The sequence below is a fragment of the Python bivittatus genome, unplaced genomic scaffold (assembly GCF_059951505.1).
Source record: "Python bivittatus isolate LINGU-HERP-01145 unplaced genomic scaffold, Pbiv_v1 ctg000700_np1212, whole genome shotgun sequence".
In the NCBI taxonomy this organism is placed as follows: Eukaryota; Metazoa; Chordata; class Lepidosauria; order Squamata; family Pythonidae; genus Python; species Python bivittatus.
In genome coordinates, this window is record NW_028277098.1 from 104,926,516 (window position 1) to 104,951,933 (window position 25,418).

General features: G+C 56.4%; 1 protein-coding gene across 1 annotated transcript; it reads right to left on the bottom strand.

The window, feature by feature from the left end:
- Positions 1-9,073: 9,073 nt before the first annotated feature.
- On the bottom strand, positions 9,074-24,158 carry LOC103067576 (protein-glutamine gamma-glutamyltransferase E-like). Its single transcript, XM_088154053.1, has 13 exons — positions 24,152-24,158; positions 21,682-21,855; positions 20,992-21,234; positions 20,478-20,596; positions 19,734-19,862; positions 19,473-19,653; positions 19,225-19,360; positions 17,441-17,544; positions 17,116-17,358; positions 12,842-13,159; positions 12,187-12,344; positions 9,598-9,722; positions 9,074-9,289 (listed from the first exon to the last, which is right to left on the bottom strand). The coding sequence occupies exons 1-13, from the start codon at positions 24,156-24,158 to the stop codon at positions 9,130-9,132; spliced, it is 2,097 nt and encodes a 698-aa protein (XP_088010179.1). The 3' UTR covers positions 9,074-9,129.
- Positions 24,159-25,418: the final 1,260 nt, after the last annotated feature.

Consider the following 25,418-nt stretch of genomic DNA (forward strand, 5'->3'; position numbering starts at 1 on the left):
GAGCGCATGGCTGGGGAATGCAAAACCCTCGTTCAGTTCATTCGTTGCCAGGCGGAGCACCAGGCCTCTTTCAGGAACGCAAATGTTTGCTCCCAAAGCCTCATTAATGCAGCTGGTAAGAAATACCAGCCTGAACCTGGAGGAAAGTGTGGGTGTGGGGGGGGGGGAGTGTAAGCTCCATCCGCCTCTGCCCAAGCAAAGCCCGTGGTTGGGAGGGAGGGAACGCTCTGGGCGGGGCTGGTGCATCGCTATGGAACTGTTGGCCCCATAGAGGATGCGGAGGGCTGGGCCCTCGCCCGCGGCTTCCACCCGTGGCTGTGGCTTTCCAGGCAAGCAGACCACCCTTTCCCAGGCAGAGCGGCCGTGCCAGTTCAAGAAACGCCTCTTGACACGGGACGGTGAAAGGTTACTTTGGCAGAGCGATGGCTGGTAATCTCGCCAGAGGAGGAAGAGGGGTTCAACTACGCTGTTCCCGGTGAAAGCTTGAGGGCCCACCTCCCTTTGCATAAACTACGGACCCATCTGGTTAATCCCTCTTGAGTCAACGACATTATGGGAAGCACAGAAAATGAGATGGGTGGTGACTAATTTGATAGATGATAAATAAATAAATGAGAAGAGCAAGCAAAGCAACAAGAAGGAGTTAAGAGGAAAGAAAGGAGATGCTTCCTTCCTCTTCCAACAGGCCAAACTGGGCCGCTTGCTGTGTGGCCATCTGGCCTTGAGTCACAGAGCCCCTTTGGGCACCCGGCTCCAGCGAAGGCTCCCCGCTCTCCCGGGCAGGAGGCGTCCTCCTCTCGCTCCGCCCAGCCTCCAGGGAGCGAGCGAGCGGGAGCGGGAGCGCCGTCCCACGCTTGCTGCCTCTCCCGCACGACGCCCTTCGGGGGGGCGCTCTTCTGCCCTTCTCAAAGCCTGTGCCAGCTTACAGGGAGGGTCACTGCTGGTTTGTGGCCTCGGCAGGCTCTGGGAGCTACGGAAGGTGTGGGAGCCTCCGGTGGACCCGAGTAGCCTGCTCTGGTTGGCAATCCCAGACAGGGGTCCTGCGCTGGCTTCACCCCCGGGCCCGGGCCCGGAGCCCCTCTCCCGCAGGACCCAGCCGTGGGCCAGCCAGGCGTCTCCGCAGAGCTGAGGCTGGGGCAGGCAGCGCTGGCCGTAGCGCGGGGCTGTGGGAGAGGAACCCCAGAGGCCCTCGCTGGACCAGGCCAGAGATCTGGCTGGCCCCCACGTCCTGGAGACTCACCCACGGGAGAAAAACTGGAGGGCAGAGGGTGAAGGCAAGGGCCAGAGGGCTGGCTCAGGACAGGCCGCGTGTCGAAGCCCCTGGGTGGGCTGGGGCTGCGAGGGAAGGGGCGACTCCCGCGACAAGCAGGAGAGGAGGTGGGCATTCCAGGAGCCTCCTGAAATTCATCTGGGGAGCCATACAACCGTGCCCCTGCACGACGGCGAGGTGCTGAGCAGCAGCCCCTGCGCGTGCAGGGATGTTTGCTTGGCGGCTCCGCAGGGGGCTGGAGAGGGGCCGGACACTGAGGAGAGCCGCCCTGCTGGAGGAAAATCGACTCACAAGAACCGAAGAGGAGGGTTGGCAGAGGTGGTCTGTCCAGGAAGTTTGCTCACAGGGGCAAGGGGAGCCCAGCAGCTAGCCTTTCGCGGATATCGGCCGTGGCTCTGCAGCAGTAAAGTTCCACCAAGTCAAGGGACCTTTGACAGCTGGAACCCCCGTCTTTTTCTCCAGCCCCCTTTTAAAAGCACCGAAACCGGCGGTCATCCCTGCATATCTGAGGGCAGCAGACCTTCCCTCCTCGGTCCTGGATTTTAATAGAGACCCTAATTCTAATGCTGAGAGGCGGAAGAAGCACTTCTCTGGATCTGACGTACCTCCTCCCACTTCTCATTGTTAATTTATTCATTGGATCTATTATCCACCACAGTCGCGTGGTTCTGAGTTCACCGCAAGGAAACGTAAAAAGCAAAAACACATACAGTAAAAAATAAGTGGATGACCTCATTATGGAATCACAAAACCCCAGGACAGTAGCGCCATCGTCCCTCGCCAGTGGCTGTCCAGGCTGGCTGTTTTCTGTGCTCCTGGAATGCCGGAGCGGTCGGGGGCAAGCCAGGAGCACGCTGGCGGCTGGGCCAAAGGGTAGGCATGGTCGGTGGGAATATCTTTGGGAGCAGGAGGAGGAAGAGCTGCAGCCAGGGCGACGGCTGGCTAAGGAAGGGAAAGGCGGAGGGGGGGGGAGAGACGTGCTTTCAGACCTGCGGGACGTTCCAGAGGGCTAGGGAGGGTCCCTTCTGAGAGGCTTTCCGTGCCTCCGTTCCTTGGGTGGGCTGAGACTTCCCTTCTCTGACTGTCGCCCTGGCTGCAGCTCTTTCTGCCCCGTCTCTCGGGGATATCCCCACAGACCATTACACTGCCCCAGAAAAGCAACTCCTGCAAGTCTCGGTGGGAAGTACCTTGTGGAAACGGGAGGCTCCCAGCAGTTCCTCCTGGGTCAAATGAGTCAGGCAAACAGATTCCAGCAGGAGAAGGCGGTTCTGAAGATATGCTGAGCCATATAGGGCTTCATGCGTAATGATCAGCACCTTGACTTGCACTTGGATGTCAGTCAAGAAGCCGGTTCAGGGCTTGGAGCACAGAGAAAACCCTGTTCATAGCCAATGAATGGACTGCCGTATTCTGGCTCAATTGAAGCTTCCTGGTGGTCTTCAGGGGCAGCCCCACGTAGGGGGTACTGCAGTAGTCCGGCAGCATGGTCAACCATCTTTGCTCCAAACTAGAATGCCCCAGGGGCCGAAGTCTTTCCTCTTAGTGCTGTTCCCCTCCCCTGCTTGCCATGGTGTGAGGACACTTTACTAACCTCGTCCTCCTGATGTTGATTCCATCTCATCCCCTGGCCACAGCTGGGCCCCAAAGCTATCTTTAGCTCTTCTAAGCAGGGGCAGTGTGCTCCTTCTTGGCACAAAGCTTCCCACCTAGACAATGTAGGGTGCCTCGGGGATGGGCCTGGTGATGACATGGCCTGGGACAGACTGCTGCTGAAATGCTCTCTCCCCATCCAGGCGCGGGGCACTATTTTTCCATGGCCACTGGGCCTCTGCCTGCAAGACTCCTGGTCTTCGCTCCTTAGCCTGGAATCTCTCTTGGGATGGCCTGTCAGCCAGGAGGAAGACCGCTCTTAGGCGTGCATTGTAAAGGAGGGAAAGTGTGTGAGACATGCATGCACCAACGTACCAATCGAGGGGAATAGGGGGTTAGGGTTAGGAGAGGCCAACTGGCTTCAGGAGGTATAAAGCAAAGAAAGGCCCCGAGGCCCCTCTGGTCCAGCCTTTCCTGCTCTGAATCCAGAATCCGGTTTGGGGTGGGCAGAAGGGGCGTCTCTGGGTATTGGTCTTCTTTTTCTCCTGTCAGAGTCTGCACACTCAATCCCAAAATTCAGTAAATCCTCTGGAGACCAAAAGTTCCATCAGAGATTTCTTTATTCAGGAGAAGCATACAGCATCATAGTTTGTTGAGTCTAATTCTACATAGCAAAGCCTTGTCCTTTTAAGCCCAACTTCCCCCCCTTCTAGGTTTCTATTCCCGCTTGCAGCTCTTCGCGCCTTGCCCCGGTTCTCACACCTCCTGGCCTTGGATGTCTGGTTCAAGATAGAGATAACGGCACCTGGCCTCCTCTTCCCCCCCTTTTTATGGCAGGTCAAGCAAACGGTTAGAATAGCATTCCCAGTATTTCACTATTGATCTATGGTTAGCAATAAAAGCAAAAGTATGGTTAGCAATAAAAGTAAAATAAAAATAATTGAAGGTTCTGGTTTGCATAGATCCTGACATCTCCTGCAGACAGTCATTCTCCTGGGAGGCTTGGAGCGCCATCAGAAGGCAAGTTACACAGACATGCTCTCCTCCTGATGCTGAGACAGGAGGAAGACCCCACGGCAGGGCTGCTGCAGCCACCCAAGAAAGCTGATTGCCCTTTTTTGCAATTTTTCCGATCTACCATAAGCATCCTTGTCTAGTACCAGGATGCCAGTGAGATCTCCCACAGACTTATGAAAGGACGTGACTACATGAGCTGCTTATGTGGTGTACACAAAGTACATGTTGCAGAGAGTCACCAAGTGAACAGTGACACCACCTCTACGTAGTGCAGATTTAAACCAACATCTTCCTGAAAGTTTAAATAGATACTTTCTATTTATGTGCAGCTGTTTAAGGATTCAAAATAAGAAAACAGTGAATGTGGCAACTGCTTGGACACCCTTCCGGCTGATTCAATGCTGCTGAATTGTTTTGCTATAAAGTTGTTAATAAGGCTCCCAAACACGATTGACTCGTTAGGCCTGGAATAGACAATTCCACAGTCCTGTGACTCGTCTAACTCTCAGTTTGTGATTGTTGCAGCCTCCGGAGGTGCCTCGGTGAGTGCCGGATAGATCTGCCTGGGAGAGTCGTCAGAAGTGACCACGTCACAGAAGTTACCATCTAGCAGACACAGAAGAAAACCTGTGCGAGCTAGAAACATCTGGGAGCAACCTGCTTTGGGCAGATGAAACTCTTCAGCCACCACCGCACGAGGCACCTGAGGAGAAGAGGGGCTGGGTGCAGCTGCTGCCGGGGGCACGGAGCCCCGGCCTCCAGCAATGGCCCAGGCTGGGAAGTTTTCTCCTGGCAAAGGCAGAGCGGGGAGGAGGAGAGGAAGTGGCCTTGGAGCACCCGGCAGCCAGGCTTAGGCAGTAATTTCCAGGTTGCTAATTAAGGGGCTGGGAGAGGCTGCGCTTCCAGTCCAGCCACCACCCCTCCCGGTGCAAGCTCAGCTGCCCTGGATGTGCCAGGCGACACTTTCAGTAGACGAGAATATATGTATGTATGTACACAACACTTTCTAGGAAGGCTGGGTAGAGAAACCGGCGTGGCTTGGAGGGCAGAGCCCGACCCACTTCTGGGTCTGGGGCCACCATCTGCAGGTGAAGGAATTTGTTGTTCAGTCGTTAAGTCGTGTCCGACTCTTCGTGACCCCATGACCCATATTGCGCCAGGCCTTCCTGTCCTTCACTGCCTCCCTGAGTTGGGTCAGTTTCATGCTCATTGCTTCAGGGATGCTATCTAACCATCTCATCCTCTGCCGTCCCCTTCTCCTTTGGCCTTCCATCTTTCCCAGCATCAGGGTCTTTTCCAAAGACTCCTCTCTTCGCATTAGGTGACCAAAGTATCTGAGCTTGAGCTTCATTATCAGTCCTTCCAATGAGCAATCAGGGTTGATTTCCTTTAAGATTGACTGGTTTGACCTCCTAGCAGTCCAAGGGACTCTCAAGAGTCTTCTCCAGCACCACAGTTCAAAGGTGAAGGAAAGCTCCTGCTTAAGCGAGAGCTGTCAGGCCTAGCCCAAGGAACTCCAAGAGACAATGCAAAATCAGTTCAGCTATGTTTATTAGCTACAACCTCTAGCAAGAATCTTCCCAGACTGAAACCCCAGCTCCCAAGTTAGCCAGCCACAACAGTGTGAATTCCTCAGGGAGGTGCCAGTCTCATCCTCTTGTAGTTCCCACGCTCTTGCAGCAAGCTAAGAAAATGCTTATCTCCCTGAGCCTGGCCTTCATAATTCCGTTCCATCACAGAGCGGTCCTTCTTGAAGCAAAAACAGGTGGCCGGGGTGGCAGGTGGCTGATGGCTGTTACCCTCACCGCAGCAGTGGTGGGGAAGCCCTCCTTCTGTTTGGGTAACGTCAGCAGCTGCCCTTTCATCCAGACTTCGAGTGTGCCCCTCCAGGCACTGGCTGCCAAGGGCAGGAGCTGCTCCAGGAACTGTGGGGTGGGTTCAGCCGGGAATCGGGGGTGTGTGGGGTGTGTGTGCGGGGCTGAGGCAGAAAAAAGCAAGCTCAGCGAAGTCCATAGTCCCTCTGGATCCTCTCGGCTGCCCAGCATACCCAATCCTGCCCGGTGCTGTTTTTCCCTGGGAGCTTGAGCTAAGCCGGCTGATGCTTTTGAGGCAGTCAGAAGCGCCTCTTTACCTGCCCCCTTTTCCTATGGGGAGGTGGGAGGAGAAGGAGTGAGTAGCCTCTGAGGCCTTCAGTCAGAGCGAAATGTCCTCAGGGGTCACTTGGTCCACCTCCGCTCTCAGGGAAGAAGAGGTGGATTTACCCTTCATGGCACCCCAGGAGGCTCCAAGCACGGCATCCAGAGTTTCCAGACAGTGAGAGCCCCTAAGCAGTGGGGCAGCCCGCCTCCTAGATCGGGGAGGGTCTCAGACAAAGACTGGGCAGCCATTGATGGTTTGAGGATTCCTGTCCTGAGCAGGGGGTTGCACGACAAAACCCCTCCCAGCCCTGGGGTTCTGAGTGGGCAGATGAATGGGCAGGAGCCGTGGAACGGTAATCACGATCTGCAATACTGTGGCATGTCTGAAAACAACCTGGGAAATACTCGCAGCAAATGCAAGCTTGTAACAGACCAGAAGAAACAGATTGGAGCAGCGAGTGGTCCCACTGCCCCAGATGAGAGAGGATGAAGATTTATTAGATCCAAAGGAGGAGGGGCTGCAACGGGAAGGCGTAAAATACTCTGCACCCAGAGGAAAAATGAAACAGGCTGCGAGCTTTCAGAGGAAGAAAAAGAAGTACCGTGGAATAGGAAATGGGACGGTGAATCCCTGGCTGGCAGACAGCGTGCAGGTGCATCCTGCAAGAAAACAGAACAGTTCTGCCAGCTGGTAATTCACTGCTGTGAGGAATCAAAACAGCTGTGCATCGGCTACACCTATCAGCTTGTGAATGTGCTATCTGCCAGGAGCAAGGATCACGGATGTGACGAACCTAAATCTTGTCAAGTCCACTGGCAATCATCTGCTGGGAGACTAGTGGGCTCCCTTGTGCAGCTGGTTGGCCACTGTGAGAACGGACTGCTGGGGTGGATAGGCCAGGGGTCTGATCCAGCAGGATATTACTTATGTTCTTATCTTTCTGGTAATTTTTCTGGGGTCAAACGATGCTGCGAAGAACAGCTGCATCGTACTGCCATGAACTTTGAAGATCAAGGAAGGCCACTCGCTATCCTGAGGACTCTCATAGAGTTCTTATCCAGTCTCCCATTTCATGAAAGAGGACCAGAAAGGCAAAACAAAATTTGAATGACTGGATACTGATGTGAGATCTGGTCTCTTTCACCATGGTATGAGTTATCTAGATACAGTAATGAATTGCTAACTCAGCTGGGTTGAACTCGTGAGAACTACAAAAATGTGTTTGGCAGAAGCATGGCAGACTTGATCAAGAGGGCTTTATGCTGAACCCTGTGGAAGTTAGAGATAGTTTATTGGAAGGCGAACTGTGGAGGTGGTTCTCCACTGGCTTGCGATGGGAGGTTCTCCAAACCTCCAGCTGCCTTACTTTTTTTCCTGGGTGGTGGGGACACTTCCAAACAAGCTCAGAGCTGCGGCTGCCCACCATTTTTATTCTCCAATAACATTTGTGGAATCCAGCTGCCAATTTAACTGTTTTTAATTAAAGAATTTTTTAAAAAATCAGGTGGTCAAGGAGCCCGGTAGGGTAACTGTGGACACACAGCTGCTCAAAAGCATAGCATTGCTCACCTCCTGGCTTAAGCTTTTATGGAGTAGAACAGGAAAAAAAGAAAGAAACAGATAAGTTATCACACTCTGTATGGTCTCTGATACCATCTCAATAAAAATATAGTGATGAGCACCACAGAAAGACTTGGGGTTGAGCCTCAGCTGATCAGGACTAACCCTGCTGCTGTAAACCAGGTGAGCTAGAAAGGAGGAAGCCCCGCTTCATGCCCGGAAGCCATCGCTGTGTACAGGCAAGCAGCGGGTGAGAGTCTCATGCAAAGTTGTCCCCCTCCATCCCAGAACCCACTGGGATAAGGAGCAGGAGGTGCCCAACCCTTCCCACTCATATTTGAATCCATTTCTGCAGCTGAGCATCACAGCCTGGAAGTAGCTGAGAGCCCATAGGACTGAATCAGAGAAATCTCAGTTGTGGAGTTCACGTTGAACACAACAGGTCCTGCTGGACTGGGGATGGATCTTCCATCTGAGTCTCAGCAAGACCACGCTCAGCTGGCTCATGTTTCTGCACTGTGCTGCCCAGTGCGCCTTGCCACATATCCTCCCTTCCAAGGCAGGAAGATGGAGCCATCTGGACCAGCAGGACTCTGTTTTAGGTCAAAAGAGTTTGACCCAGGGAGGGCTGGCAGGAGCTCAGTTGTGGAGATGCAGGACGGAAAGAAGGAAGGGTTCCTATCTATGCAGTTGCCGTGGGGACAGCCCAGGCCAGGTTTGGGGGTCATCAGTACCCACCCAAGCCCTCGAGGAGCACGTGGGTGGTTATGGAGCAGTGCTTGGGGCCTGTTGTGTGGCCTGCCCAGGGAGGCGCTCTGCGAAGGGCTGATGGCAGGAAGGAGCTGCAGAATGATGCTGGTGAGGAGTGAGATTTCGCCAGCATCTCACCTGGATGACGCAGCCCAGATGTGGGAGCCTCGGGTGCAACTGCGTGGACTCTGGCCTGGCCTGGACAGAGGCAGATGCTCAGGTCCCGGTTCATTTCTGGCTAAAGGCAGGAGGGGGGGTTGGGGGAGCCTCCCTGCTGATGAACTGTCCCTCAGGGGCAGCCGGTGAAGGGTGACAATGCAGAATATTGCTACTGCAAGGAGTGTGGGAAGAAAAGCAGAGCAAAGCAGGGTGGACCCAGATGCACCACCCTTGACTCTATAGCAGACTTTGCTTGTTTAATGAGAGCCCGCCTGTCTAGGGCGCCCCACAAAAAGGGCCAACCTGCCCGGCCTGGCCCAGGACTGAAGCCACAATTTCCCTGCCCTGCAGAAAAACTTACAGGTGCCCCGAGCGACCGGCCAGCTGGCCGAAGTGGAATGAAAAGCCACGGTGAGAAATGGACATGATGGAGGTCAGCGTGGTGTCTGAGCCTGGGAAGGGAGGGCACCTTTTCCAAAGAGCAGCGCCCCCCCCCCCGCTGTGATTGTCACTTCCTGCCCCCTCTAAGCTCTGGAAATGAACAGGCTGAGTGGCACACCGCAGCAGCTCCTCTGCTTGGGACAAAGGTTTAATGGTAGGGTAGGAGCAGGAGAGATGCCGTCCTCCCCCCGTGCCTCCCCCAGTTAAACTGGGCCGGCTGAGGCCACATCCATGAGCACAAAGCTCTTGACGTGGTGGAACTTGCTGCAGGAGAAGTCGACGTGCAGCTGCATGGCTCCTGTGCAGCGAGGCGTGAACTCAAAGTAGATTTTTGACCGCTCCCCGGGTGCAAGGTCTGCCACGCTGAAAGAAGAGGGGGAGGGGGGGAAATGAGCTTCCCAAGGTCTTTGGGGGAGGGGCTGCTCTTGGACAGTGCCAGGTCTCGGAAGGGTTGCCAGCTGGAGGTATAGAGCCAGCAGCCCTGCCACCCGAGAGCCAGGCCGTGGGGCGGGTGGGCGGGCGGGCAACCCCAAAGCGTTGCATGGGCTCAGCCTCACAGTGACCAGCCTGGCATTCAGGGGGAGCATGGGATGGCCCAAACTTTGCCCTGGCTGGGCAACTCCCAGGCAAGCGTGTGAGCCTGGTATCCCCTCCCTCCCAGTCCCACGTACTTGATCTTGACGGCCTGGCCCATCAGGGTCACCAGCAGCACGCAGTCCTTCACTGGCTCAGGAAGGGGGTTGGCGTAGGAGATTTCCACTGTAGCGGGCGCGTTGGCAAACACCTTCGGAGGAACCTTCAGGGAAAGCAGCTGGTCAGCCCTATCTTAGGTCTTCTCAGTGCCACAGACCTGGGCTGGTGGGAGATCTTGATCTGCGATGCCCCCTCCTCCCCTTTCTCAGATGCCAAGCGGGACGTGGGCTGGGGTCCTCTCCTCAGCCCTCATCAAATGCTTCATTCTTTCACTAGAGGTGACTTTATCTATATGCTGAACCATTTAATTGTTAGCACTAACGAGGGATTAGGAAAGAAGACACACACCCCCCGTCACCAGATCCACAGTGGGAGCAGAGAATGAACGGTCTCCATTCCCAGCTGGTGGCCTGGAAAGTCTAGGGAAGGCTCCTCCTTTGCCCACAAGTAGGTGTCCAGGAGCAGACATGCCCCTGCATTTTGGGACTGCTCTCCCCTCCCCCCGCTGAACACGACAGGGGAGGGGAAAACAGATTTGAAGGCCCCACAGAAGGTTCTCTGGGGCAACGATGGATGGCTCCAACTCGGCCCAGGGTGTGTTCGTGGGCTGCACTGCTGGGGCTCACATTTGGCGCCCCACTGGCCCCACTTGGTGTGGAAAACCCTTAAATTAGACTCATGAACGCAGCAGCCATGAAGGCCTCATCCACTGCCCAGTGCAGCTGCTCCCCCATCAGCCAGGGAGATTTCGCGTCCCCGTTGCGGGTCCCCCTCCTGCCTCTGTTCTGGCTTGAGGGGGTGGGAGCAAAGCCGTTACTTTCACCCTCTGGCTTTGCTGCCCTCCTTCCTCCAGGTCTGAGAGCTGCCAGCCAGTAGGAGCGGCTGCCAATCCCAGCGAGGGGCCTGTGGGGGGAAATGGGGTTTGGGAGGTGGCAAGTGTCGACAGGAGGCCCGATCCGCCTCTCTCTTCTACCATGCCCAGCAGCAAAGCAGGAGAGGGCGGGTCAGTTCACCAGCAACTCTGCAGGTCCCCCGAACTGTGGCGGTGTGGTGCTTGTGGCAAAGCACCCCCTTTTGGAGACACGCCTCTTCGGCTCTTTTTGTGGGGAGAGGAGAAAAAGGAGGGCACCTGCCCCCCAGCCTGGAGGGTTGCTGCCCCTGCCACCTCCAGGCCGCTGCCAGCGCAGGCAGAGAAACGCACCAGATTTGGCGCCCCTGGAACTGCACTTTGGTCCTGGGGACAGGAGTGCCAACGGCCTCACAACAGCAATAAGGCTGCCTCGCCCATGGGTCGAGCATGAGACGGAGGACACCGCAGAGCAGACGTGCTCACAAACGGGAGAGGCCGGGAGAGGGAGAGTCCTGCAGCCAGAAGCCCCCAGCAGAACGCTTGGAGAAAAGTGGTCCTCTGGGAGCCCCTCTGTGGGCTGGCGGCCCTCCTTGCCCACACCGAGGGAGCGGGGAGGCAGGGGCAGGGAGCTCATCGTGCATGCGCTTCTTTCCCTGGTCTGGAGCCCGCAGGAAGCCCAGGGGCTGCTTCAAGATGCTCATCTCTTCCCATCCACCGGAAGTAATACTGAGCTACTAAAATATTTGCAATTAGGGAATAAAATGGATTGCAGCATCAACTGAAATTAACAGTATAATCCTAGACACGCCTCCCTGGAAATAGTCCACCCCTTTGTGGGGGGGAGCTAACCCTTGGCCCCAGCTGAAAGACCAGAGCATTGGACCGTACACGCTGGCCATGACCCGCCGGAGGGAATGCAAGATCGAGAGGGTGAGAGCCCTTCCCCCAGCAGGGCCACAGCTAGCTCCCCAGATCGGCTGGAGGGTCACAGGCAACCACGCCGGGAGGGACGGCGTGGTCGGCCCACTGGGCCTGAAGTCAGAAGGGAGTCAGAAACGTACGGCAGCCAAACCTCCCCCTTTCCCATCCCTAAAGCCCAATGAAATTCCCCCCAATAATCCAAAATCTCATTCCCGAGATTCTGCAGCGTAACGGCCAATTTTTGGTGGCAGGATTCCGGGCCATTCTGGCAGGTCCGGGGCAAGTTAAGGGTGGAAATGGAAGCGGTTTGCCTCCTGGGGCCCCCGCGCCACTCCTCCCCTTGCCGGTGGGAAAACAGGAGAGGCGCCAGGCCGCCAGAAGGCCGGCCGGTTTGCGGCTGAGTCTTCTCTAGGGAGCACGACGGGCTGCGTGAAGGGGTTCCCTGAGCCTCCTGATGAGGAGGGCTCCGTCTCCCACCGGAACAGGGGTGGCCCCAGACGAACCTGGACTTCTAGAGGGAAGCTACGGAGTGGAAACCAGCCGGCCTCGTGCAGCGCCGCTGGCTCTGCCATGCTCGAGGCGTTCCTGCTCCTGCTGGCCAGGCCGGGCCGGGCCGGGCCAGCGGTACGAGGATCTCCCACACGCCCCAGAAGGCTGCGCTGGGGCGGAAGCATGGCAGGGAAGGATGGCGCCACAGGTGCCTTGGGAGCGGGGATGGGGGCCGCCGGGGTAGTCCATTGCCCGCGGCCAGGCTGACTTCCTGACTTTCTGGTATGTGGGTGGGTGAGATGCTTACCGTGATGGAGAGGCTCGGGCTCTCGAGGGTGATGGCCTTCTCCACCAGCAGCTTCACGCCCCCTAACACATCGCACAAGGCTGTCACCAGGAGCTTCTTGTCGTCGGTCAGGGAATTGCCATAGTGGGCGTAGGTAATCCGCAGCGGGAGGTGCTTTTCTGGAAGGCAGGAGGGCAGCGTCGAAGCCCGGCCAGAGCCTCCCCGCTCCTCCTTCACTTCCCGCAGCCCGTTTCCTGCCCCAGGACGCCTCTGCGGGCCGTGCCCCCTCGGTGGGCAGAAGAGCCTGCCCGGGCTGCTTGGCAGCGTCTCCCCCGACCGCCGCCCCCCCCCCTCCCAGGCTTGGGTCCCGCTCCACGGCCCAGGCTCGGGCCCGGACGTGGCTTTCCTGCCTCGGCCGTGGTGGCTGCTGCGAAGGGCGGCTGCTGGAAGCTGAGGAGCCCTTCCCTGCCTGCTCAGGATTGGCGGGGTGGGAATAAGACCGAGCGGGGACCGGGGCTGGGGGGCTCCGTACTCGGCTCCTGCGGAATTGCCTTCGGTGCCTCCCGCCTTGTGGGGGGGGTTGCAGGAGCGCCCCCAAGGACGGCCAGGAGCTGGGGGTGCCGCGGGACGGCTCCCCCGCCTTACGAAGCGTGCCTCAGATCGGCTGGCTGCTTACCTTCCTTGGAGCCCAGGCTCAGCGTGATGGCCTCCTTCAGGATCTCTCTGACGGCCCTGCGGGTGTAGAGGACGCTGGAGACGCTCAGGTTGACGGTGACCGACTTGGGGGAGGTGGACAGGTTGGAGAGCGTGAGGATCAGGTTGATGTCCTTGCCGAGCACCGGTGGCTGGGCCAGCTTAAATTTCCCGAAGAGCTCTGGGTGGGAAATCAACTCGGAAGCCGCTGCGTCGGAGGGGCTGGCATTCCTGGCCGCCGCGCTGGAGCCGGAGAGCTGGGCACAGGCCTTCTGGTACACGCTTCTTTCCTCCGCGGAGCCTGTGGGGAGGAGGAGAAGGGAAGCTCACCTGCCAGCTCCAACCCAAGGCCTGCCCGCCAAATGCTCCTTCCTGGGGTCCCATAAAAAGGGCTTTTGCTCTCTGACGGGGAGCCTTTCAAAGCTGTGGATCCAGGCTGTTTCCTGCCAGCCTCCTCGCACCGGGGTAGCGGGAAGAGCCAGGGCGAGCCGGCTGCCCTCGGCCATTACAAAGGGCTGTTTGGAAGCTGGTTTGGTGGAGCCGAGAAGTCCCAAACCGTGATGCAGTCTCTTCCTGAACCGCTAAGATGGGACTGCTTGGGCGGTGGTGGTCCCCGTGGAACAAGCCCCTCTGGGTCTTCTTGTTTCACCCCACAGGAAGGACTTGTGGGTTTGCCTTAGGCCCCCGGGCTGTTTCCTGAACACCATGCAAACTCTTGATGCTTCTCCTCTCAGCCAGCAGGAGTGAGGTTACAGAAGCAGAGAGACAGGGCACCCAGTGCACAGGTCCAGCAAAGTTCCTACAGAAAAGGTTCTCATCCCCGAAATCTCAGCTAAGTAAAAAATGAAAATTCACCTGAAATGATTACATATAATTAAGGCCTATAGTAATATTGTCTATACATTTACAATTATACTGTGGGCCCTATACATTCTGTAGAATGCCAGTCCCAAACTAGGGACTTATCTTGGTCTCGGATTAGGAGAGCGCCAAGGGCAATCCACTTCTTGAACCCTGAGGTGCTTCCGGGGGACCATTTCTCCTACTCCCCACCCCAGAGACTTAGTGCAGCTCTTCTTCTGTCCCTGCTTGGTGGATTTTTGTGTTGAGGAAAAGCAGAGAAGAAGTAGGGGGGATCTGTAGGAAAGCTGGACTGCTGTCACCTTCTGGGAGCTGGGCAAAGCACTGCATGGAAGAAGCGTTCTCTTCCTCCTCGTGGGGCCCAGGGGGTTTGCTTAGTGGTGGACCCAGCGTGCTCCCAGGGTCCTCCTCCTGCTTCTTGCTTTGGGAGAGTCTATAGGAAGGTCAGAGAAAGGGTCGGACAACTGTGGACTGTCCAGCCCTGACTCAACGTGAAAAACCAGGCCCAGCCATGAACCAGGTGACCCCTTCCCAGACTGCAGCACACTTTGTCTGAAAGGGGCCAGAGGAGAGAGTGGATGCGTCACGCCACTGCTGCTCTTGGACTCTTGCAAGGGGGAGAGTGTTGGATCGGGACGCCTCTTGGTGCAATTTAAGAAGCTTGGGGGGCTGTGGCAACATAAGCAGGAGCTGGGGGATTATCCCGTGCCACTAGAGAGCAGCCCTCTCCTGTGGACTGACACACCTGGAAGCCTGCTGCTCAAAGCAGGATTTATTCATTGGAAATATGGGTGGTAACTGTACCATTGGTTCAGTTATTTATACGTCAGATTTACAGGCCACCCAACTCATAGCGACTCTGGCTGGCATACAGGATAAAAACAATAAGGTAAAATTAAAAGAACGCAGTAACCCAGAGAATGACGAACCAAGCATATTAATAAAATTTCCAGAGGAGCACACCCCTCCTGAGCCAATGCCTGGGGAAAGAGCCCATTTAAAGCACCATGGGGTCAGGGCAACCTGAGGCTCTGGGGGATACTGTTCCAAAGACCAGGTGCTGCCATCGAGAAGGCACGCTTCCTCGGTCCTGCAAGACAACATGGTTTGATGAATGGGACCCTGACTGCGTGCAGTCTGCTAGACCTCACCAGGGGGATGGAGACAAGCGGTCCCTCAGGTGGCCAGGCCTATGCCATGAAAGGCTTTATAGGTCGCCGCCAGCATTTTGAATTTTATCTGCTCACGCAGCATAGGTGTGCCCATAACTGCCCTTACTGCCACATTTTGGATCAGCTGTAGCTTTAGAGTGGTCTTCAAGAGCAGCACCATGCAGAGCACATTGTGATAGTCCATACGTGCGGTGACCAAGGCACGAGTGACCATGAGAAGGGACTCCCGGTCCAGAAAAGGGTGTGCTTATTGAACCAGACAAATCTGGATAAGGGATCCCTGGGCCACAGCTGCCATCTGCTCCTCAAGCAGGAGCTGTGGTCCAAGAGGGCACCAATTCTGTCTGGGGAAGTGCTACTAAAGATGGAAAATCCATGGTACTAGGAGAACATGTAGCCACATGGTCTTGTCAGCCTGTTCTTCCTGATCCATCCCCCAGCAACCTTCAGTCACCAATAGAGGCGAATATGTATAGCTCAGGGTTGAACTGTGGAGTCCTTGGGGTTCTCTGAGCTTGGTTCTTTTCTTGCAAACCCGGATAATGAAACATTTGCAAGAAAGGAATCAAGCTCAGAGAACCCCAAGGACTCCACAACTTTCAGCCACTGGGGCAAGACCTTAACAGCATCACTCGGTTGGCCTGGTGTTGAGATGTAGAATAGATATCACCAGCATATTGGTGATACCTGACCCTGTGTCAACAGATGACCTCCCCAAGCAGCTTCATGTACTATAGGAGGGATGAGAACATTGAGCCCTGGATCTCTCTGCAAGTCAGGGGCCTCCCCCTCCAGCCATACTAACTGGAAGCACTGTAGAGAAAGGAGGAGAGTCCCCCCTCAACACATGCCTTCCACTCCTAGTCCTCACAGTTGTTCTACAAGTAAGTATAATCAGTGGTCATGAAGGCTACTGAGAGGTCAAGGAGAACCTGGGCAGTTCTGCGCTTCAGCTGGTGGAAGCTTCAAGTCAGCCTTGGCTGATCTCAAAAGAAGCTACACATGGGGGACATGGGTGGGATTTCAGATTAAGTGGGAAATCAAGAAAACAACCTGCAGACACTTCTGTATTTCTGCCAGGAAATCTGTGATTGTATCTATAAAGCCACAGGAGTCAAGTTCACCTTGAGGGAGTCTTTCCCGTTTACACTTGTACCCGCTCAGCAGGTGCCCGGTTGGCCCAGCTCTACAATCTCACTGCAGCTTTGCGGTGAAGGGCGGTGTTGGGCCGGGTCCCCAGCGGCCGGGAAGCTGAGCAGAAAGGGTGCATCCCAGATCGCCCCAACCAAAGGCCTTCTCCCCTTTTCCTCCCTTGGGAGGGGGGAGGGGGCACCGCTGCTTGTGGGCTTGGCATCTGCCTTCCACTGCCCCTCTCACATGCCTCTCGGCTCACGGCTGGTGGGTTACGGCAAGCACCCACCTGGAGCAGAGGAAGGGACCGTTGGAGGCTCCACCATGGCTTCAGAGGCCTGGAAATTGGCCCAAGGCTCTGTCTCAGGCAGTGATCTGGGTGTGGGGCAGGTGTTCTTGGACAGCAACCTGCCCATCATCTGGAACTGGGGAATTAGCCAGTGGCTGGACTTTTGGCAGGATGGGGCTGTGCAGCCCAGGCAGCAAGGTTACCATTCGAAGGGGTGGCAGAAAGGTACATGTGGAAGGCCCAGCCGGGTCCCAGATGGGGAGAGGGCATCTCCCCTGCCCTGCCCTGCTGGAACCCTTCTGGAGCTGGACATGCAAGTGCCAGGCATTGGGCAAAGCACCCCCTACCTCCTGTCTCTACCCCCTGCCCTCCAGCGTGTAGACTGCAAATGTTCACCTCGTCCCTGGTCAGTGAGCTCTTCCCACCAACAGACAGCAGCCCAGCTGCATTTTGCTCCAGACTCAGAGGATTTCCCCTGCCTGGCCTGCCTGGCAAAGGGTGGGTAGCCCTGCACCCCTGGCAGCCCTGATCTGGGCCACAGCGCCCTTCTGAGGACATCCTACATCTGCTGCTGTTCAGAGTCTGCCTGTTCCTTACTGTGCACCCCTAACGCTAGTGTGTCCGCATATCACCAGAGACTCCTCCAGATGTCAGCCTGTAGAACAGGCTGCCACATGAAGCGGTGGGCTCTCTTTCGTTGGAGGTCTTCAAAGAGAGGCTAGTGGCTCCCCCCGAGCAGGGGTGGACCAGATGACCTCTACTGCCCTTTTAATTCTGTGACCCTGTTCCGAGGCAGCAACCCACCTTCAGGGAATTTGTAGTTATTGGTCACGTCCACCCGGTGGTTGCTGCCCACAGCTTTAGTGCTCAGGGCTCTGCCGATGGACGAGGTGTCGCAGTAGGCTTTCGTGCGTTTCCCGTTGCTTTGCACGACCCAGCGGTTGATGTCGGCGTTCACCTCGGTGTACACAAAAGCCGTGTCGTAGTTCAGCTTCACGTCCCCTTGCTTGACTGCCAGAACGGAGGCTGGCCCACACTGGAAGATCCCTGGAAGGAGGGACGTGGAGTTGCGCAATGGCTCTCGGCAGTTGCGGGGGGTCTTCCTGCGGGGCAGCCCACAAGGACTTACCTTGGCTTCTCTCTTGCGGGGTGGCGTCGATCACTTGCCAGCCGCTATAAGCCCCGCCCAGGTCCCTCCGGACAAACCAGCTTTCGTTCCAGACGTGGTAATCCCTGAAGGCAGGAAGGCAATGGGAGGCCCGGGCTGAGGCTGAGGTGTCCGTCCCCATCAGCTTCCGATGGCACTGGAGGCGCTACTCTCTGGCCCGCAGGAAGGATTTCACCTGTGAGCCCCCCCCCTGGTGCAGAAGACCCACCCTCCAGAAGAGGCAGGGCTGTGGAACCACATCCCAGTGAGGGTGCTGCCTCTGGGTGCTCCAGCCCCTCCTGAAGGGGAGTTGGAGGTGGATGAGCCAGGCTTGCTCGCTGGGAAGCTGCTGCGAGTTTCAAGGCTAGCTAAAGAGAGAGCAGACCCCCCAGCCCTCAAGGATCAGCCCCCTGCCGCCCCCCATTGCCCAATGCAAGGGCGAGTGTACGTCTGAGAAAAGTGAATGAATGGGGGCTGAGGTTGTTTGGAGGGACAGGATTTAGGGAGGGGAGTGGCATAGCCCCCCCCCCAGCCACTCCCTGCTGGCATGGTGCTGCCTCCCAAGTCCCGGATGGATGTGGTTCTAGGGCTGAAAATGCCTCCCAGCCACAAGGGAGTCCCTCTGCTCTTTCAGCACTGACTGAAAGGACTACTGGTGAGGTTTCCTGACTCTGTTTGTTTTAATTAGATTGGCTGGCTGGCTGGCTGGCTGGCTGGCTGGCTGGCTGGCTGGCTGGCTGGCTGGCTGGCTGGCTTGCTTCCCTCCCTCCCTCCCTCCCTCTCTCTCTCCCCCTCCCTCCCTCCCTCTCTTTCTCATTTATTTATTTATTTATTTATTTATTTATTTATGTATTTATGTATTTATGTATGTATGTATTTATTTATTTATTTATTTATTCTGGCTAGGATAGGCAGAAGCTCAGGGAGGTTGCAAGGGATTCTCCATAAAAGTTGGGGGTCCCACAAGTGTAGCTTATCTTGCAGAATTGCTGTCCCCCAGCAATTCCTTGGAGAGGCAGGTGCCTTCTGGTTCAGTTTCCTGAACGCTTTGCACAGCTGCACAAGCAATAACATTTTGCAATGGACCTGCATTATGTTCTTGTTCTGATAACAAGGGAGCAGAGAAAGCATCAGGGAAAAGTCCTGATGGTTAGAGCTGTGCGGGAATGGAACCGACTGCCTTGGGAAGAGGCGGCCTCTCCTTAGCTGGAAGCAATTCAGCAGAGGCTGTCTGGATTCCTGCCCTGGGGAGGAGCTGGATCAGCAGATCTTTGGAGACCCCTGGCCCTTTGATACTGTGATTCCCCTTCACCTCTGTCGCCAGCCGGAGTGGGGGTGAGGGCTCTGCTCATCTTGGCTGCTGGCCCTGTCATCTGGGGCAGGGAGTTGGGGTTCCAGATGCCTTGTAAGGGGTCTGGGAATTGGGGTGTGGAGTTCTCTAGGAAAGCAGCAGCCGTAGGGCGAAGCTCTCCATAGCTCTACCTGAATTCTCCCACCACAGGGAGAGGGGCTACCACACAGTATCTGCCTGTATTCTGATGCCACATGCTCCTCCCCCAAAGTCTCTTGCGTGAAGCCAGCCTCGTTAGTTTCCTCCAAGACACTGTTCCGTCTGTGGGCTGACCAGCCCTGCCCCAAAGCCAAATGCAAGCATCTGGTGGCACTTCTGGGATGGAGGCTCCTGTGGCTTCCCAGTTGGGAGGAACGTGCCACGGGGCTAAACCCACAAGGCCTCCTCCTGCCCCAGCCAAGCTACCCATCCCTACCATACAGAGTCTTGTCCCATCTTGAGGCTCTTTCCAGAGGGGTCGTAGTATTTATCAATGCTCAGGTTTGAGTCTGAATCATGGGCAGAATTGAAGTTGGTGACCAGACGAGTCGGGATTCCCAAGCACCTCAAGACTGGAAGCAAGAGGAACACAGAGTGTGCCAGGGAAGCAAAGGTGTTCTGCCCAGCAGGTGCCACCGTCCGTGTTGGGCTACGGCCAGCTCCCTTTTCCCAGGACTTGCGTACCTGTGCCTGCCACACCGGCAAAGACCCAGCACTGCCCGTACTGGACAGGTCTGTAATTGTCCTGAGCCCACTTCCTCAGGATGGCCACGCTTCCGTCCCACCGGGAGGGGTTCTCGTGGTGGCCAAACTCCTCACTCCACTTGCCCTCCAGCACCCCGTTGTCCTGATCGTTGCCATTGACCTAAAGGGGAACAGGAGCCGTGAGGGAGCAGAAGGCACAGGCCGGTAAGGTCCCCGTTCCCCTGCTGCGCTTGACCATACCATGGAGCTGACGATGCGTCCCACGTACCGGGGGTCTCTCCGACGCGATGCATCACCCGCTGGGTCCTGGCGGTGGTAGAGGCTCATGTCCAGGAGGTGAAGGCAGAGTCTGAGGATGTTCTCTTGAAACTGCAGCCCAGAGAAAACTCACACCTCAGCATCCCAGCAAGTGGAAACCCCCAAGAGAACACTGCAGGACATCGGACACCCCTGTGTGCCACCCTCGGGCTGGGTCTGGATGTCACAAACAGAGTCCTGTGAATGGTCCTTGCCTGAGGGCGCCCAGAAAGGTTTTCCCTTGGCATCTTCAGCCCTGGACGCTGCGAAGGAACGTCCTGCAGAGCAATCCCCTGAGGCTCAAACGGGAGCCGTGAGATTCTGACGTGTCCTGCCCTGCCCGCCAGTGCTGGGGAAGGTAGCCCATGGTCTGCACCGCGCAGCCCAGTGCACTGCACGCGCCAGGTTTGCCTGTGTAGTCGGCCGAGGAAAGACCAACGCCGCCCTGTTCAAGCATACAAATGCTTCTGAAAATGCTTCTGATCTCTGCTCAGTGCACCGGGACGCACTGCGGGGAGTCTGCCGCTCCCAAGAATGAGAACCTGAGCAGGCAATTCATAGGGCTCTCTTTGTGACATCCAGACCCAGCTTGAGGGTGGCACAGAGGGGTGTCTAACAGTAGGCCAAATTGGGCCAATGAGCACTGATTGGCCCTTGGCACATCCAAGGGCTACATTGGTCACTGACCTGGCCATAGTACCATCCTCGAGCTTCAATGTAATTGGCATTGCCCACAAAGATAATACCATTTTCGTTCAAGACGTATTCTTGCCTTTCCGGCTCGTTTGCCATATGAACCAGATCCCCTGCAGGGAAGAATGCGGTGCTGAAAAGCTAGCCCTCTGCCGTGCCCCATGTTCTCAGTGGGAATTGAGGGCTTCCTCCCTCCCCCCCGCCTGACTGCCAAGGCTCCCCATTCTTCTCACGCCAGGCTTCTGAAGACCGGGCTCCTCCCAGCGGGTTCAGAGCCTGACCCTCCGAGCTCTTTTGTGGACAGGGGACAAGCCCGGGAGAGGCTCCAGCATTTCCCGCCCTGATGCCCTGGAGGGGGTTCAGCGGCCGAGGGTCGGGCAGGAACGTTCTGCCGCTTGGCAGCTCGTGCCAGAGAAGCCAGGCCTTGTTCCGTGGCAGCCCCCTGTCTCCTCCTAAGCAGGGTGTGCCCAGGCAGGAGCGACAGGCAGAAGAGTGCCCCTCTTCTTACCTGAGCACCAGGGGTTGAAGAGTAGGACAAACTTTCCCAGGAGCCTGGTTGCCATCTGGTTGCCACAGGTCACCCGCAGGCTCAGCTTGTAGCGGCCAATAGCAGCACTGCTGGGGCTGCACATGGAGAAGTTGATGCAGTTGGCGTCACTCGATCTTTGCACTGCAGACCAGGCCCCCCCATCCAGCGCGTTGGACAGGGCAAACACGTTCATGGTGTGGTAGGACTCCGAAGGGGCTGGACCTGCCAGGGAGAAGGGAGGCAAAGGCAAACTGTTGGGAGACAGCCGCTGAGAAGGACGCGCGGCCGTCTCCAACTGTTCCGATCATCCATCGCTGGACAACGGGAAACTCTAGCTTGACACCCACTGAGATGCTAGCAGGGGCCTTGGACAGGACTGGGATATCCAGAGAGGGGGCGGCTCCTCCTTGTGGGAAGTGTCCATGTGGAGGCTGGAGGGATTCTTGCACAGAGCAAGGGGTGGGATCTGATGGTTTCAAAGGCCCCAAACCGCCTGGTGGATCGGTGAGCTGGTCTTCCACAGAGGGGCTCCCTCGGAGAGCCCTGTCATAAGACTCGCACTGGGAAGGAGGATCAAGGGGCCTCAGGGCAACTCGGAGCTGCTCTGAGGCCCTGGAAGACGGCATTGACCTCTCTGTGGAGGAAGCTGGGGAGGGCTGGGGGCGTTACCCGTCTCTGCTACGAACGCCAGGCTCTCCCCTGCCTGTGGAGCCCTGTTGAAGTACAGCGTGAAGTCGAATTTCTGCCCACGGCGGATGATAAACTCTGTGCTGGCAAAGCAGTTGGTGTGATGTGCCCCAGAATTGGTTGGGACCTGCCAGTTGATTTGCGTGGGGATCAACTCTGCGGAGCAACAAGAAGAGAGCACTGTGAAATCAACTGACTTGCCCGCTGACTGCATCAGTACCCCACCTTGTGACTCGGTCAGGCATACGGTGGGCTTGTCCTGGGTCAAGGGCTCCCGAGAAAGGGCCCTCCTCCTCTCGAGCCCCCGTAGGCTGGGCGATAAATCCCCAGAGGAAGGTCCGTGCCAAGTACGACCTTTATTATTTGTATTTTGCTCATTAATAAATTGCTGGCCTATTGCTCGGACAACTGTTCTTACAGGGAACGCGCAATGTCTGGCAAGGACGGCTGACACCCCTTCCTTCCTTTCCATTCTCCTCCAGGTTTGCGTTCTTCGCCGTCGTTGTTCTTTGGTCTTGCGCTGTTTTTGGTTTCATTTTTTCGTTTTTGCTCTTAAATGATTTTAACAATTGTAAACCACCCAGAGTCACTGGGAGTTGGGCGGCCTATATAAATTTAATACATTATTATTTTTGGTTGCGCAGTCAGCCAGGTGTTTAGACTGGATCTGGCATTTCCATCCACCTGTCGAGTCCTTCCAAGGACCCGGGAGAGGCAGGTGCTGTGGTCTGACGGGGTAAAGGCACTGTGGCAGGACGGAAGCTGTTCCAAGGAGAGCCGCCGTTTGCAATGGACCGATGGCGGTTTTGTCCGTGCCGAGGGTCTTCAGGCGGTGCTCTGGGTGTTTTGGGATTGCACCCAAGGCGCCTGTTACTACTGGGACTACCTTTGCTTTTTTTTGTTTTTATTATGATCACTATCGTTATTGTAAATGACTATCAGAACATATGAAAAGCTACAATAGGCATAAATCACCAGATAAGGCAACATAGAATCAGTCCTGTTGCTGCTGCTGCTGCTGCTGCTGCTGCTGCTGCTGTCTATGGCTTATCCACACATTCTGGTGTGAACAGCACCTCTGCCAGAGAAACCCTTTAAAGCGGAATCCTTGATTTTCAGGTCACGTGCCCCAGAAGGGACAGGATGCTTTGGGCCAGGTCTTATGCCGATAAGAACCTCCCTTGCCCAGGAGGTCCCCGGTGGGAGCAGGAGGCTGAGGTTCTGGGTAAAATTGACCCACCACCACATCATGTTCTGAGAGCATGTGCTGAGGGCACATCTGCTCATGGCCTCCTCCTCCTCCTCCTCGTTTGGGGCTTTCTAGAGGAAGGCAGATTTGGTGTGGAAAATGGTGAGGGTGGCAGGCAGGAGTGGGCATCTGGCAGGGGAAAGGCAGCCACTGGCTGGCAGGAAGAACCCACCATAAATAGGGGCCAGACACCGGGGGAGTGGTGGTGGTGGGTGTCTGCGAGACCCTGCCTGGCTGCTGCCTCCCGTTTCCCGCCCCAGGTGTCGCCTCCCTGGCCGGCTGGAGGGCTGCTTGTTCAAGGCCACGGAGAAAGCAGCTGGAAGCTCAGGGGTGGGGTGTGGTGTGGTGGGGTGGGGTGGGTGGAGACTTGCTGGACTGGAGCGAAGAAGAGGAAGCACCCCGGAATGCACTTATCCAGTCGCTTGCTTGCTTGTTTGTTCAGGGACGGCATGCCACCCTCTCCTTTAACGGCTCCAGGTGGCTGACCAAATTCCAGCAAGGAAAACAAGAAATACAGAACGTAACAACTGAACGGGGAGCCCTTAACGATGGAAAGACCTGGGCGAATGAGTTTGTTTCAGCCCTCTCCTCGAGGCAGCTCTACCCCAGAGGAAGCAGAATTAACCACTGTGGCAGGTGCCCCGTCGAGAATGCTCCTCTGCCCTGAAGAGAGAACTTGAAAAGCTGGGGAGAGGCAGAGCGGGGGAAGAGGTCATTCCAGGCCTGTGGGGCCTTGGCAAGGGACGTGTGGCCTGGCCTGCCTTCGGGAGGGAAGCACTGCGGCCGTGGGAGGTAGGGCCAAACTGCCCTCGGGGGACAAGGGCGTTGAGGTGCTTGGCTGGAAAGCCGTGGTCCCTGTTTTGAAGGGAGGCAGTGCCACGAGGCAGCCTGGCTTCATCCCTTGCCCAGCGTGTCCTTGTAGGCTTGAAGGGTGAATTTAGTCCTCACGTGGCTCCTTAATTGCACAGACGTGGTCCCAGGCTCGGTCTCCAGGCACGGCTGGAAAAACTCCTTCTGAAACTGAGCTAGAGGGACTGGGACCCAGCTCAGGACGGGGATAGCTGCCTAAAGCGGTGCTTCTTCGCAAGCCGTCCCGCCCCCGAGCCGTCCCCAAGCAAAGCCACTGGCTCCTTCCTGGCCTCCTGCTGCCCAGAAGTCGAGGGAAGGGCGAATGGAGGCCACCAGCTTCGAGCCCGCACTCACCTGCCATGGCTGCCGCTTCTCTTCAGCACTGCCAGAGACCTCTATCGCATCCCTTCCTTGCCACACACTCCAGCGATCCACCGTCCCGTGTGTGATGTGAGGCAGCTACTGCTGATGCCTATAAAACTATCCAAGTGCAATTAACCAGTTCCTCTAATAGGCGCAACACCAATTTTCCTCTTCAGTGGGAGGTGCAGCTGGGGGAGGCGAGGCATCCTTTTTACTCAGAGGAAGTGCATTCCCTGCTGTGGGAATGACAACTGGATTTCCTCTGTGGAATTCCAAGGTCAAGAGTCACCCCCCCAGACAAGGAAATAGGTTGGGAGGAAGAAGCTGCAGGAGGAAGTAAAGAATGGCGCCCTGCTCACGTTGCGCCCATTCATACCTCTGCAACATTTGGACGTGTCACATCTGCAAATTATACTTCTGCTCTGGGGTATGTGCCTCTCATTTACACGCCCTCCTGTCCTCTCACCAGGGAGTTCAGGATGCAGCACATAAGGAGTCAAGAGAGAAATGCTTTGAGGGCCAGAGCAGTACCATGGGTTAGTCTTGCTTCAAGCCAAGGCAACCCAAGAGGCTGAAAATCACCCGGTGAGCCAGCCTCAGGACATTCTGGGACCCCTGGCATCCTTATGCCCTTGTACAGCTTCCAAATCGCATCCATCATGGCCTCCCCCCTCCCCGCAATTTTCCTTGTCGTGGCTGAAGGGAGCAGTGGCTCCCCTTCATCTGCTCAGCGTGCCCTGCTCGTGGAAAGTGGCCTTCTGCTCTCCTTGGTCTTAGGAAGCATGAGAAGAGTAGTTTGACAGTGGAAGCAATGATCCAGGGACGGGCGGGGAGGGATCGGCTGGGGTTGTATCACTATGGATTCTTGCAGGGGCTGGGCAGAGGGCTGAAAGAGCCCCTTCCAGGCCTCGGTTTCTGTAAGCAAGGCCCAGACTCAAGAGATGAAACCACTGGTCACATTCTCCAGGCCGCCTGAGGGATCCTTGTCTTCTCCTACCTTTGGGAGGGAGGATGAGTCCTACATGTCATGGTTTTGATTTGGGCCCTTTCCTGGTTGGCCTCTGAGTTCCATTCAAACCTTCACCCAAACAGAAATGAGTTTTTCTCTCCATCTGTGGTTGCCATACCACACCACTATGTCTCCCTGGGTCCACCCAGTCTAGCAGCTGCTTCAGGAGTCACCTATTTTCTCCCATTGGCTTCTCACATCCCCAAACCACCAGGCCACCCCATATCACTTTTCGAGGTGGGAAAGAGA